This window comes from Pan troglodytes, chromosome 9 (genome assembly GCF_028858775.2).
Source record: "Pan troglodytes isolate AG18354 chromosome 9, NHGRI_mPanTro3-v2.0_pri, whole genome shotgun sequence".
In the NCBI taxonomy this organism is placed as follows: domain Eukaryota; kingdom Metazoa; phylum Chordata; class Mammalia; order Primates; family Hominidae; genus Pan; species Pan troglodytes.
Window position 1 is genome coordinate 104,039,096 of NC_072407.2, and position 16,004 is coordinate 104,055,099.

At 37.8% G+C, this 16,004-nt stretch overlaps 1 protein-coding gene across 6 annotated transcripts in view; it reads left to right on the forward strand.

Annotated features, from left to right (window-relative positions):
• Positions 1 to 15,496, forward strand: part of CEP126 (centrosomal protein 126) — an 83,551-nt gene extending 68,055 nt beyond the window's left edge. For 3 of the 6 annotated variants that reach the window (XM_016921854.4, XM_054662650.2, XM_063784452.1), the window contains 3 exons: positions 4,236 to 4,445; positions 10,207 to 10,271; positions 15,028 to 15,496. In XM_016921854.4, coding sequence (XP_016777343.3) covers positions 4,236 to 4,445; positions 10,207 to 10,271; positions 15,028 to 15,072 — 320 coding nt within the window. In that variant the 3' untranslated portion in view covers positions 15,073 to 15,496. Of the gene's footprint in view, positions 1 to 539; positions 3,213 to 4,235; positions 4,446 to 10,206; positions 10,342 to 15,027 lie in introns of those variants that run through there. The other 3 variants (XR_010147655.1, XM_016921855.4, XM_016921856.4) reach the window with 3 other exon arrangements.
• Positions 15,497 to 16,004: the final 508 nt, after the last annotated feature.

Genomic DNA, 16,004 nt, shown 5'->3' on the forward strand with positions numbered 1-16,004 from the left:
TATCAAGGATTCTAATTCTTATATTAGTTGAAGATGTTTCATTACTACTTGCATGTTATTCTACTTATATTGTATTTTCACATATGTTTTAATTTGTATCTGTTCATTCAATAAATGATTATTGAGAGCTAATCTTCTGCTTACAAGTAGGTATTGGATATACATGTTGAATATCCCTAATCCAAATATTTCTAAATCAAAAATGCTCCAAAATCCAAAATTTTTTGACCCCTGACATGATATCACAAATGGAAAATTTTACACCTGACTTCATATGATGGGTCACAGCTAAAACACAAGCTCATACCATACAGTTTATTTAGCATCCCCAAGGGGAAAAAAGATCCTCTCAACCCTCTTCAGCTGTGCTATATCTTTTCCATGCACACCCAGATTCCCCCATGTAAGCATGCTCACAAGGAGTAATAAAATGATACATGTACCAATGGCAGATTCCCCACGAGGCCCCACATGGGGCCAAGACCTACATGCATTACTCACTGTATTTTTTTGCTTTTTCTCTGCTTTGTGATGTAAAGATATTGTTGAAAATATCAAAAAGACCTGAAGATACCCCTGTGGGTAGCAGTGATAAGAAAAAGAGGAAACATTTCTGTTTATCAATAGCCCAGAAAGTCAAACTTGGAGAAACTACACCAGCAACATAAGTGTAAAATGTCATATAGAAAAGGATGGTGTTGGAATGACCACAATATATGACCTGAAGAAACAGAAGGATAAACTGTTGAAGTTCTGCTTTGGAAGAGATGAACAGAAGTTAATGCAAAACATATAAACACTGCATAGGATTTCACCCATGAAGTCGAAGAGTGGATCCATCAGCGTCGCATGAGCACATGCCACTTAATGGTATGCTGATCATGAAACAAGCAAAGATCTATCATGATGAACTAAAAATTGAAGAGAACTATGAATATTCAACAGGCTGGTTATAGAAATTTAAGACACAGCATTATTTTTAAAGATTTGTGGTGATCAAGCGTCTGCTGATTACAAAGCAGCAGAGAAATTCATTGAAGAGTTTGCCAAGGTCATCGCTGATGAAAATCTGACACCAGAACAAGTATATGTTGCTGATGAACATCACTGTTTTGGTGTTGTTACTCAAAAAAACATTGACTATAGCTGATGAGACAGCCCCTACAAGAATTAAGAATAACAGAATAACTGCTGGGATGTGCTAATGACTCAGTCACGCCCAAGTGTAAATTTGCTATGATAGGCAAAAGCTTGTGTCCTCACTGATTTCAAGGAGTGAATTTCTTACCAGTCCATTAATGTGCTAACAAAAGGACATGGATCACCAGGGACATCTTTTCTGATTGGTTTCACAAACATTTTATATCAGGGAAGCTGGATTGAATGATGACTCCAAGATTTTGTTATTCTTTGACAACTGTTCTTTTCATCCTCCAGCTGAAATTCTCATCAAAAATAATGTTTATGCCACGTGCTTTCCCCCAAATATTACTTCATTAATTCAGCTGTGTGACCAGAGTATCCTTAGGTAGATGAAGAGTAAATATATATAAACACTTTCTTGAACAGCATGCCAGCAACAGTGAACAGAGGTGTGGATGTAGAAGGTTTTCAAAACGAGTTTAGCATGAAAGATGGCATACATGCTGTTGCAAACACTTGGAACACAGGGACTAAAGACACAATTGTGCATTCCTGGCACAGCCTCTGGCCTGCAACTATGTTCAGTGATGATGAACAAGGTAGTGACTGAAGGATTCTGTATGTCAAGTGAGAAAAAATTATGTCTGACCTCATTACGTAAGCAAAAAATATACCTTCAGAGTCTATCAGTAAGCTGGAAGAAGTGGATATCAAAGTGGTTATTAACATCGATAATAAGACTCCAGGTGTTTTCACTGACCAATGATGAAATAGCCAAAAGAGCTCTGAATTAAGATGATTGTGATAAAAGTGATGATAATGGCATTGTTAACACTGAAAAAGAAAAAGGTGCCAATTGACAATATGATGAAAATGTGTGATGGGTTTATTGAACGACTAGAGCAGCGTACACTCATAACAACAAGAAATTATGTCAGTTTATAAAATCAAAGAGAGGCTTATAAGACAAAAAAAAAACATTGTAAATGAGGCAAAAGTCTCTGGAAGAAACATTTTTTAAGGTCATCTAGCAGAATATTTCCTCATCCCTAGAGGACCCACTTCCTTGTGCCTCAGCTGCTTCTGATGTTTCTTCTCACCTAAAAAAATAAAATACAGTGTACAGTAACCATTTGGTCAAAATGTAACATAATACGTAAGATTGGAAGCCTGCCATTGTTCCTTGTTGCTGTTGTTGAACAGCCGACACAGGTATTCTGGTGATGTTACTGTGGTGCTTAGTTGCCCTGAACACATTATTTTCTGACAGTATGAAGAATACATCTTATTTTTTACTGTTAAGTACTTACATGTGAATAGGTGTAAGAACATTATTGCTTTTCAGTAGATATAAATTTGGAGTCAGGAATAACAGTGATGCCAAACAACCACAGATAATCCACATAGGTTGCTGATACAGTGATATCTTTGCTTTCTGATGGTTCAATATACACCAACTTCATTTCATGGACAAAATTATTTAAAATATCATATTAAATTACCTTCAGGTATGTGTATAAGGTATATATGAAACATAAATGAGTTTCTTTTTTTTTTTTTTAAGCAGAGTCTCACTCTGTCACCTAGGCTGAAGTGCAATGGTGCAATCTTGGTTCATTGCAACCTCCGCCTCTCAAGTTCAAGCAATTCTCCTGCATCAGCCTCCCAAGTAGCTGGGATGACAGGCGTATGCCACCATACCTGGGTAATTTTTGTATTTTTAGTTGAGACGAGGCTTCACCATGTTGGCCAGGCTGGTCTTGAACTCCTGACCTCAGGTGATCCACCCACTTCGGCCTCCCAAAATGCTGGGATTACAGGCATGAGCCACCGCATCCAGCTGAGTTTCATGTTTAAACCTAGGTCTCATCACCAACATATCTCATGTGTATGCAAATATCCAAAATTCTAAAAAAATCCAAAACCTGAAACACATCTAGTCCCAAGCATTTTGGATAAGGAATACTTAACATTTACAGTAATGAACAAAATATACAAAAGTATTGCTCTTCAGAAGTGTAAAGTCTATTAGGGAAGACTGGCTTTAAATAAACATGTTTTAGTCTTTTCTTACTGATGTCTCCATTACTTTTAAGCTTTGTCAAAGAACCTTCCCAATACAGAAATTTAGAAACATTTGTTTCATTTTCTTCTGGGTTGCTTTAATTAATGGGTTGATTCCTTAAGTTTGTGTTTAATTTCTTACGAATTTGTTTAAACAAACAGTGGGAAGTAAAACTCCGAATTGATTTTTTTTTTTTTTTTTTGAGACAGAGCTCCAGGCTGGATGGAGCACAGTAGCACAATCTCAGCTCACTGCAACCTCCACCTCCTGGGTTCAAGTGATTCTCCTGCCTGAGCCTCCCAAGTAGCTGGGATTATAAGCACCCACAATAACACCTGGCTAATTTTTGTATTTTTAGTAGAGACGAGGTTTCACCATGTTGGCCAGGCTGTTCTTGAACTCCTGACCTCAAGTGATTCACCTGCCTCAGACTTCCAAGGTGCTGGGATTAGAGGCATGAGCCACTGCACCCAGCCCAAATTGATTCTTTTATAAGAAAAAACTAATATGTAAAATCATCTTTCCCTTCCGTCAAATCTTTGATGCTTCTTTGATCACATGTTCTTATATCTAATTGGGTCTGTTTCTAGGCTGTCAGTTCTGTTTAGCTGATCATCAAAGTTTCTAATCTTAAGGGTTTTTTTGTCTTACTTTGTTATAATTCATTATAACTACTATTATAAAGACAGTCTCCTTCATCTTTTTTGTACTACCAATGAATAACAAACATATGACAAAAACTATCTGCATTATATAGTTTTTTTCTTTAGTTCAAGTAATACTCTGGGAATTTTTATTAACTCACTGCCGTCATTTTGAATATCCTTTTTTAAAAAACAAAGGATAGGAAAATGCTAGATAGAGGATCCTGATAAATGAAATCAAAGTAGCAGATATTTGCTAGGTTTCTGCTTGTAATACGAATACATACAGACAGTTAAGTATGTATAAGTATGTGTAAGTATATATAAGGGCTGATCTCAAAGACAAAAGGGGTTCAAAGAATAACTGATGTAAGTTTCTGTAGTTTCAGATAGTACTTCTGAGTTTTTGATGGCTGAAAACTTAGTGAAAGCATCAGTGCCGGAGGATGAGATTCTGACTGTCTTGAATAGCAAACAGATACAGAAATCAAATCTACCTTTAAATAAAACTCAACAATTCAACATCTGCACACTGTCAGCTGATGAACAGAAGATCCTAGAGTCCCTTAATGATCTCAATGAAAGACTACATTGTAAGTATGGAAGAACACCTCTTATAAGAAATACTGCATTTACACTTAGACAATTCTAATTTAAACTTTAATTTAAAAATTGAAAAGAAAAATACAAAATATATCCATATTACCAACTACCTGAATGCATAACCATTCAGACTATATTTGAATACTATTTCAAGTATGCCATATCATTTATGATGATGTCAGCTTCTTTGGCAGACTTATCTGTCTTTTCAGAATATATGAATAGACTTCTGTTTCAGCAATGGACAGGCTACGTATCTATACTGACCATCCATCAAAACAACCATAAATCCTTGATTAAGTATTTTTTAAACCTGCAATATAGTGATGAGCTAGTAAGAATGTTAGACATTCTTAAGACCAATAACTAAATGTAGATAAGAACTCAAAAAGATAAGGAGAGTGCAGCAGCTAGCTCTTGTCCTGAGGATATTTAACTCATGGGGTGAAATTGAACTTTGCTTTCCATGGCCTCATAGAAAAAAGGGAACAGGCCTACTCAGGATGAGTAGTCTCACAGAAGATCTTTCCACCATAAAGCTGGGCCACCCAAAGAGCTGTGCACTACACATGCATACACAGAGGAGGCAGCGCAGGGAGAGGGAATTTTTTTCTAAAACAAAAAAAAAAGGCTTGCATTTTTTAAACTTCAATATTGAGCAGGTGATAGAGGAAAAATGATCCCTGAGAATGTAGAATCACAGTCTAATACAAGTATCACACTAATTTACAGCCCATACTCACATTACCTGAATAGTTCTTAAGATCTCAAGCAAAGAACTTAATTTAGAATGATCCCAAACTGGTAGTATTCCAAAACACTTGGGAAAAGTACATTTATGTATCTTCTGCACCTATATTCCAGTCCTCAAAGAATTATCACAAGTGAAATCCAAGGAAAATGAGCAGCCTACAATTAAAAAAAAAAGTAAATAACTTAATCCATAATGAAAAAAGGCACCAAGAAAAAAAATCAAAAGAATCCACAAAACAGAATAAACAGACCCAGAAAGGATTCAGATAATGAAATTACCAGGCACAAACTATAAATAACTATGCTTGTATGCTCTAAAGTTGTCAGAAATAAGTTTTAAAATGCAGAAATGCAGTCATTTTTAAACTTAAACATGCAGGGAATAAGAAACTATAAAGAAAGAGCAAACAGATTTGAAAAACGGCCCAAATAGAATGCCTGGAAATTGAAAATATAATAATTGAAATGTAAAATTTAGTAGGTGGTTTAACCACCAGATTACAGACGTCTGAACAGAGAATTAGTAAACTAGAATATGAATCAAAGAAATTTATCCACAGTATATCTTAGAGAGACAAAGAGATGGAAAATATGATATAGAGCTTAAAAGACACAAAAGAGTAAATAAAAAGGTCTGAAAGGCTAGAGACAATATCTAAAGTGATAATGGTTGACAACTTTTCCAATTTGATGAACAATGCCAATCTACAGATTCAACAACCCAACACATTTCAGAGTAAATAAAAAGAAATGACCACTAAGATACATCCACAATGAATGTTAATCAGCAACAAAAAGGCAGAAAACAATGAAAAAAAATCAGGAGATATTGACAACATGTCCAATGTGCTGAGAGAAAGTAACTTTCAAATTTAATACCTTCTTAACATGAAAATGTCTCTCAAGAAGGGGGGTGAATTAAAAATATGTTCAGACAAAAACCAAGAGACTTTGTTAACAGCAAATATATGTATATGTATATATATATATATGTCACTTTATGATGAGCACTTATGATGAGCAAAGTCTTACTTCAGAAGAAATACATAAGATTTTTATATGCACTTGAGAACATAGCCTCAAATATATAAAATATTTTTAACCACGGTGGGTGATTTTAACATACCATTGTCAGTAATTGATAGAATAGATTTTAAAAATCAAATAGATGTATAAAAATTGACTATGATTAACAAACCTGATCAAAGGGACACGTTCTTTGTAAGTAAACGTACAACCTTTATAAAATGAACCATGTATAAGACCATGAAACAAGCCTTAACACATTTCAAAGGATCAGAGTCACACAGACCATATCCTCTAACCACAATGCAATTTACCTGAAATCTACTAACCAAAAGATAACCATTAAGAAACACATTTCTAAATAAATCATGATTCTGAAGAAAAAAAATAGGAATTTCTAATTATTTAGATATGAACAATAATAGAAATATTTTATGTATCTATCAGATTTTCTCTACTTCAACACCGTTGACATTTTGAGCTGGATAATTTTTATTGTGGGGGACTGTCTAGTGCATTGTAACATGTTTAGCAGCATCCCTGGCCTTTACCCACTAGATGCCATAGCACTTCCCTATCATGACAATCAAGTGCTCCCAGACATTACCAAATATCCCCCGGGTGGCAAAAATCACCTATGGTTCAGAACCACACACATATTATATGTATGTATTTTGTGTGTGTGGATTCTATTTCCGCCTAAAATGTAGAAGGCCAGAATGCATCAATCCCATTCTAAGAACAATAAAAGATAAATGACAAAAGTATAACTTTTCTTGAGCCAATTAGAGAGCTGAGGTCACATCACAACCAAGCAGCCTAGCATCCACGGAAACACAGAAACAGGCCGGGCGCGGTGCCTCACGCCTGTAATCCCAGCACTTTGGGAGGCCGAGGCGGGCGGATCACGAGGCCAGGAGATCGAGACCATCCTGACTAACTCGGTGAAACCCCGTCTCTATTAAAAATACAAACAAATTAGCCGGGCGTGGTGGTGGGTGCCTGTAGCCCCAGCTACTAGGGAGGCTGAGGCAGGAGAATGGCATGAACCCGGGAGTCAGAGCTTGCAGTGAGCCGAGATCGCGCCACTGCACTCCAGCCTGGGCGACAGAGTGAGACTCCATCTCAAAAACAAAAAGGAAACACAGAAACATCTAAAGAGAGACAGGTTGTGAACACTTTCTCACCCATGGGAGAATATGAGAGAGGGAAATGTCAGGTTCCATACAAGCTGATATTAGAAATTGTTTAAATTTTCAACAGATTGCTAAAAGATGAATGTGGACTACTATGAGGATGTAGAACCACTGGGAGCCATAGGCACAAGGGAACCTCACACCTACTCAGATTCTTCTCCGTGGATCTACACTGAGTGTGTGTTCATGAGGCAAATAGGAGGCAGAGCAGGAGACAAGAGAAACCCTTCCTCAGTAGTGCAGGCCTGACAAAGGGCAGCAGCCACTGCTGTAGGAAAGGCATGAAGCGCCCCCCCATACAGAACATTTCCCCCTGCAGAATAAAGGCCATCTGGGACAGAGGCAGCGTACCTTCTTGATTGCTCTCAAGGCACAGGTGAAGACTTACTGGGGCTAGCGAAACAGTAAAGGAAAAAAGCCTCTACCCCCGGAAGAGGAGCAAGACACATTCCCGGGCCAAAACCATTAGAGGTATCCTACTGTTGGTGGGAGGGTCTAAAATTCTCTTGTACAAAACCTGCCAAAGATAGAAGGCAAAGTTAACTGTCATGGGAAAGAGGAGCAGGAGAAAGAGAGGCCACACAGGGTCTGCTTAAGACTGAGCCTGGACCAGGACAACAGAAAAATTACCGTACTTCCCCACCACCAGATCAGCAAGTACCAAGTAACAAATAATAGAAATCTACTACTGAGAGACAGGCAAGAGCATAGAGAGAGATCCCTTCTACTGTGCGCACATGCAGGAAGGCCAAACCATGGGGGCAGAACAGGAACATTTCAAGGGGTGGGGGGACTCTCCAAGACCCCTGCATAAGTACAGAATAACACCAGTGGAATTTGAAATTAGTAATGTTAGTAACTACTGTAGTCGGCTACAGCAACAACAAAACCCAAACCCACTCAGGGAGGCTGAGGCAGGCAGATCACTTGAGCCCAGGAGTTTGAGACCAGCTGGGCAACATGGTGAAACCCTGTCTCTACAAAAAATTCAAAAAAAAATTAGTCAGGCATGGTGGCACATACCTGTGGTCCCAGCTACTCCAGAGGCTGAGGTGGGAGGATAACCTGAGCCCAGGGAGGTCAAGGCTGCAATGAGCCATGATCATAACACTGCACTCCTCCTCGGGCAACAGAGGGAGACCCTGTCTCAAAATAAATAAATAAAAAAACAAACAGCTCAAATTTCCTACTAAGTTTTTAAACATCTACACATACACACTACACACACCTACACACACATACACTCCAGTGACCTAGCAGAAGTGGATATACTCATTTCAAGACACAAATACTATCTACCTCAGTTTCTAGTATTCCAAAAACCATATCCAGCATTCGTCAAAAATTATGAGACATACAAAAAGAACAAGAGAAAAAAAACACTATCAAGGGACAAAGCAATCAATGAATAAGATGCAAAGATGACCAAGATGTTGGAACTATCAGACAGTAATTTAAATAACTATGACTAATATGTTAAAGGTTATGGTGGGAAAGATGAACAACATGAGAGAGATAGACAACATGCATGAACAGATGGAGAATTTCAGCAGAGAAATGAAAACTCTTAAGAGACAGATATGTGAGAAAGAAAAGTAACAGAAATGGAAAATGTTTTATATGTGTTCATCATTAGACTCAAGACACCACTGAGGAATCAGTGAATTTGAATATAGGTCAATAGAAATTTTCCAAACTGAAACAGTAAGAGAAAAAACAAAAAGAAAATTAACTACAGCTACACACATCATCATTGATGGATCTAAAAATACATAATTTGGGGCAAAAAACGTAAATCACAGGAGAATAAAGACAGTACAATTCTATTTATATGAAGTCTAAAAACAGATAAACCTAAACAATATTATTTTGCATCCTTGCAATTAATATGTGCTAAAATCACAAAGAAACAAAGCAGTGTAGTGGGTTAGTTACCTCTTTGGGTGAAGGAAGGAAATGAAATCCATAGGGCATTGTGGAGGCAGGAAGTGACAGGAAGCTTCCAAGGTAGTGATAATGTTCAAATTTCTTAATCTAGGTGGTTCCACAGACATTAGCTTTATAAGTATTCATTAAAATATGCATATGTTTTATATACTCTATTTTAATTTTATATACTCTAATTTAATTTTAAAATTAAAACTATATTTAAAAATAAGAAATAAAAAGCAGGGAGCTACAATCATGAACTAAGGCTATGAGTTTAAGATGTAAAATTATGCAGGTAAAGAATAAAAAAATTAAGTCAATAATTGGAGAATTTTTTAAATTTTTGTTTGATACTTCTACATATTTAAAAGCTTCATGTAAAAGATTCTGCCTGAATTATTTTTCTTTTGCTCAGATGCTTGCTATTATATAGACAAAAATCTAAAAATTGAAAAGGCAACCAAGTGACTCAATTTTTTATGCCTCAATAACTAAATAAACATCTCTTTTTTTCTGAGAGGCTCCAAGGATGAAATTAATATTTTTTATTAAAAAAAGAGAAAGAAAGAAAACGTAATATTTGAATGAAGATCGTTATATAATAGTCAAAGTACTAGGAATTATCTTTTATCAACATAAGCTTTATGTAATTATTTCTAATCAAATTACTTCCATTTGTGGACCTAATATAAGTATAAAGACTGTTTCTGGGGGTGACTGGAAAAAAGTGTCTTACTCAATTTTGAATATTTTGATACATCAGAATTTAATATTTGATTCTTTAGTCATTCTTCTATTTCTATATATGTAACTAAATTATTTTGGTATTGTGATATAATTATTTCAGATATACAAGAATCCATTTGCAAAAACCCATCCATCAAAAATACTTTACAAATAATACCACTTCTGGTAAGTATTTGAAGAAGCTCTTTTTTTCTTGTTTTAGGAAACTTCTGATTTTATGTACACATCAATACAGGTAAGAACCCCGTATTAATATTAATATTTCTTGGGATTGGTTTATAGAGGTTTTCTCCTCAATTGGCTTTTTATTATAAGACTGTTCATTAGAATTATGCAAATATCCTGTCATTTAAAAAAATCCTTAAAGGTCAGAATATGAAGTTTTTTTAACGTTTAGGTTCAGGGGTACATGTGCAGGTTTGTTAAATAAGTAAATTGTGTATCACAGGGGTTTGATGTACAGATTATTTCATCGCCCAGGTAATAAGCAGAGTACCTGATAGGTAGTTTTTCAATCCTCTCCTTCCTCCCACCCTCCATGGCCTCAAGTGGGCCCCAGTGTCTGTTGTTCCCGTCTTTGTGTTCACGTGTACTCAATGTTTAGCTCCCACTTCTAAGTGAGAACGTGTGGTATTTGGCTTCCTGTTCCTGTATTAGTTTACTTAGGATTGTGGCCTCCAGCTCTATCCATGTTGCTGCAAAGGACATGATCTTGGTCTTTTTTATGGCTGCATAGTATTCCATGGTGTATATGTACCACATTTTCTCTATCCAGTCTACCATTGATGGGCATTTAGGTTGATTCCATGTCTTTGTGAATAGTGCTTACAATGAACATACCCCTGCATGTCTTTATGATAGAATGATTTGCATTCCTTCAGGGTATATACCCGATAATGGGATTGCTGGGTTGAATGGTACTTCTGTTTTAAGTTCTTTAAGAAATTGCCACACTGCTTTCCACAATGACTAAATTAATTTGCATTCCCACCAGCAGTGTATAAGCATTCCCTTTTCTCCACAGCCTCACCAGTATCTGCTATTTTTTGACTTTTTAATAATAGCCATTCTAACTGGTGTAAGATGTTATCTCATTGTGGTTTTGATTTGCATTTTTCAAATGATTAGTGATGTTGAGCTTTTTTTCATATGCTTCTTGGTCACATGTGTGTCTTCTTTTGAAAAATGTCTGTTCATGTTCTTTGCCCACTTTTTAATGGGGTTGTTTCTTGCTTGTTAATTCATTTTAGGTTCCTTATAGATTCTTGATATTAGGCCAGGCATGGTGGCTCATGCCTGTAATCCCAGCACTTTGGGAGGCCGAGGCTGGCTGGTCACCTGAGGTCAGTAGTTCGAGACCAGCCTGGCCAACATGGTGAAACCCTGTCTCTACTAAAAATACAAAAAACTAGCCAGGCGTGGTGGTGTGCACCTGTAGTCCCAACTACTCAGGAGGCTGAGGCAGGAGAATCGCTTGAAACTGAGAGGCAAAGGTTGCAGTGAGCCGAGATTGCATCATTGCACTCCAGCCTGGGCAACAAGAGTGAAACTCTATCTCAAAAAGATTTTTTAAAAAGATTCTGGATGTTAGAACTTTGTCAGATGCATAGTTTGCAAATATCGTCTCCCATTCTGTAGGTTGTCTGTCTACTCTGTTGATAGTTTACTTTGCTGTGCAGAAGCTCTTTAGTTTAGTTAGGTTCCATTTGTCAATGTTTGCTTTTGTTGCAATTGCTTTTGATGTCTTCATCATGAAATCTTTACCAAGGCCTATGTCCAGGATGGTGTTTCCTAGGTTATCCTCCAGGGTTTTTATAGTTTTAGGTTTTATTTAAGTCTTTAATCCATCTTGAGTTGATTTTTTTGTGTATGGTATAAGGAAGGGGTCCAGCTTCAATCTTCTGCACATGGCTATCCAGTTATCCCAGCACAATTAATTGAATGGGGAATCCTTTCCCCATTGCTTGTTTCTGTCAACCTTGTTGAAGATCAGATGGTTATAGGAGTACAACATTATTTCTGGGCTGTCTACAGAATATAAACATTTTTATATTCAGAGTATTTTCATCAGTCATGGGAGCAGAAACAGGTATTAGTGTACCAATCTTCAAATAACTTTAGATGTGTATCCTAATTGAAAAACTGCTAAGAAGTGTACATCGGTAAGTATCCATATCTTTTCTGTGTCTTGAGAGTTTTTTTTTTTTTTAATTATACTTGAAGTTCTGGGATACATGTGCAGAACATGCAGGTTTGTTACATAGGTATACATGTCCCATGGTGGTTTGCTGCACCCATCAACCCATCATCTACATTAGGTATTTCCCCTAATGCTATCTCTCCCCTAGCCCTCCACCCCCGACAGGCCCTGGCGTGTGATGTTCCCCTCCCTGTGTCCATGTGTTCTCATTGTTCAACTCCCACTTACGAGTGAGAACATGCCGTGTTAAAACTAGACATTACTGAATCTTTTTTTTTATTTTTTGCCTTGGCACTGGGTTCTGGTAAAAATGATCTGGAACAGCACTTTTCAAACTTTAGTGTACTTTGTACCACCTACAGATCTTGGTAAATACATTTTCTAATGTAGTAGGTCTGGGATGAGACTAGGTAATACCAATGCTGCTAACTAACTTTGAAACACAAGTTAGTTCTATGTGAAGCACTAACTTCACATAGAAACATGAACATGGATACACATTGGAATCACATGGAGAGCTTAAAAAAATACTGATGCCTGGGTCATACCTGAGGGCAGCTTGGGCATTTAGATATTTTTAAGCTCTCTGAAGAATTCAAATGGGAAGCGAAGGATGAGAAACACTGGTCTAGAAACAGTGATGACAAACAAGAAAGTCACCTACCCTTCCTGGTCCCCTGTCCTTTGTCCATCTGGGAGTCCATGGGGAAGGGGATCAAAGTGTAGCCTGCACTGATGAGGAAAGCCAGTGAAGTAGTCAGTCCAAGTACCTTCTCCCATTGACAGTACTGGACATACACTGACAAATTCTTCTTTTGCTGGACTTCTCTTAGTCACCAATCTATCAATAAAACAGCAGTACTACATAAATGTTGAATTAACTATTATAGTCAAGAAAGAGATTTATGAAATACTTTCATGTCTCCGACAAATTTTGCTTTGCTTCTCATTTGCATTGTATAAGTGGTCTTCCATTTCTTCTTCCGTTTATTAAATACTAAGTACCGTCTATGTGCCAGAAACTTTGCTACATTCTAAAAATACATCATGAGCACAAAATAGCCAACTTTGCTAAGGCTAGGATTCACATTTCTAAGTTAGAAATTTTGGCCACAAAAGAAGAAGGCAGAAGTGGTCAGAAGCCATTATTGTTAGAAGATCATCATGGTTAGTCAGTGATGGACAAATACAAAGGTGCCCAGCAGCTCACTCCTCTCCACTCTATAGCATCTTCATGACTACAGGCCCTGCTGACCAACAGCAGCCCTAGGCCCACCACCAGGCACTGGGCTGCAGACCTGAAGACAGTAGCTTCAGAAAAGCAGAGTCGTTCCATGTTCGGCAGTTTCCATAGATTTCCCCAGCAAGCTCCCCCTTCATAGTTCCACTTCAGCAGCTTGGGCATGCTTGGATTATCAGATTTCCCTGCAAGCTTCAATTTGTTTACCCACACCAGTGCTTCAAACAGCCTGCTTAGTCATCCTTTCTCTGATCCTGACCGGCACGCCACAGTAGAGCAGGCTACATTTTTATCCCTTGCCCCATATACTCTGATCCTTCAATTTTCCTTTTCCAGACCCTCATTTTCCCAGCTCCTATATTTGGTAAAATGTAATTCCTGTGATAAATACCTTAGTCCCATAATTCTTATAATGGCTTTGTTTTCCTGATGGATACGGTCTGATAGAGGAAACATAAAAATAAGCGGTCTCTTATAAATCAGTGTAAAAAGCACTAACTTCACAGGCATATGAACATATGGGAAATGAACAACATTCTGAGTTCTGAAAAAAGCTTCAGAGTTAGCCAAATGAATATTATTTCAGAGACTGAAAAGGAGAAAGGAACTTGCAAGGACTAAATGAAACAGATTCAGGATGAAGAGGGAGAGAAAAAACTGGAGAGGGAAGCAGGGGCTAATGTTCCCATAGGTTTCCTTCTGGCGTGCCTAACTATGTGGGTTCCAGGCCCTTTCATCATTAGTTCCGTCGGACATTGTTTTCACAAGCTCACCCCCAAGAACTCCCGTTTCTGCTATACAACACTATAGAGATTTATTGGTACCCAGAATTTATCTAGAAGAAAATTTTAAATAAAGAGCTTTAAATGCAGGTTCAAATAAATTAGAATTTATCATTTCACTTTGAACCCTGAATTTTTATTTATTTATTTATTTTTGAGACGGAGTCTTGCTCTGTCACCCAGGCTGGAGTACAGTGGAGCAATCTCAGCTTACTGCAACCTCCGCCTCCCAGGTTCAAGGGATTCTCCTGCCTCAGCCTCCCGAGCAGCTGGGATTACAGGCACGTGCCAGCACACACAGCTAATTTTTGTATTTTCAGTAGAGACAGGGTTTTACCATGTTGGCCAGGCAGGTCTCGAACTCCCGACTTCGTGATCCGCCTGCCTCGGCCTCCCAAAGTGCTGGGATTACAGGCGTTAGCCACTGTGCTCAGCCTGAAACCTGAATTTTTAATGATATTGTAAAACTGCACATTTTCAAAGTGGGAATTTTACCTTTTAGAGTAGAAAGGTACTGATGAACATAACGTAAGGGTTGAGGTAAATAATCTATAAAGTCCTCTGCAATCTTAAACTCATTACCTGGGAGAATGATGTCAGGATGTGTTGAATATGCCACTATTTGACATGTCAGCCTAGTTTGTAGCTGCAGTGTTTTGGCATGTGTTTGCATGCTTGTTTCTTCTTTCTGATTTCCAGGAGAAGAGAGAAGATAGAACCAGCAGCTGCAGAGACAAGAGATAATTCCAGCAGAATCCATCTAAGAAGACCTTTCATGTACTTCTCTAGGACTAGATGCATACCGTTTTGTGAAAACCAGCCACAGGAAAACATGTGAGCAACAACCCCCGTGAACATTTGTCCTAACTCAGATTTTGTGAGCAGTGAAGTTTAACAGAGCAGTGACATTTAACAAAGCAGTGAAGTTTAACAGAGTTCTGAGAATACCATGAAAGACATTATGCCTGCCTAAACAAAAAGCAGGACATAACCTAGCTCTGAATACATGCCACAAGGATGAAGCTTGTGAGTAGAGCAAACAAACGTTTTTCCAAAGAATTCACAGTGCTCCTTTGCAATTTATAGATTTCATGTTGAAATATATGTTAAATAAAATTTCTGTTTATTGAACCTCTTTATTAAACCTCTAACTTACTGATAAGATGTTTATGAAGTATGGCATATTTTGATTTTTTAATTGTAATAAATATTCTTAAAGTTACCACATCCCACAAAATGGCCCTTGGTGGCAGCAATAGAGCAAAGGTTACCTTTTTGTATGGTGAAGGGAGGCCTTCCTATGGCTGTACAATTACATCGATTCTTCCAAATTTCATACATGGCACTTTGGCATACCGAAAAAACATGAAATTTTTCATTAAAATGCCATGAATCAAGCCAGGGCCGTTGGCTTATGCCTGTAATCCCAGCACTTTGCAGGCCGAGGTAGACAGATGGCTTGAGCTCAGGAGTTCATGACCAGCCTGGGCAACCCTGTCTCTACAAAAAATACAAAAATTAACCAGGCATGGCGGCATGCACCTGTAGTCCCAGCTACTTGGGGGGCTGAGGCGGGAGGATTACTTGAGCCCAGGAGGATTACTTCAACCTGGGAGGTTGAGGCTGCAGTGAGCTGTGTTTCGCCACTGCACACCAGCCTGGGTGACAGTGTGAGA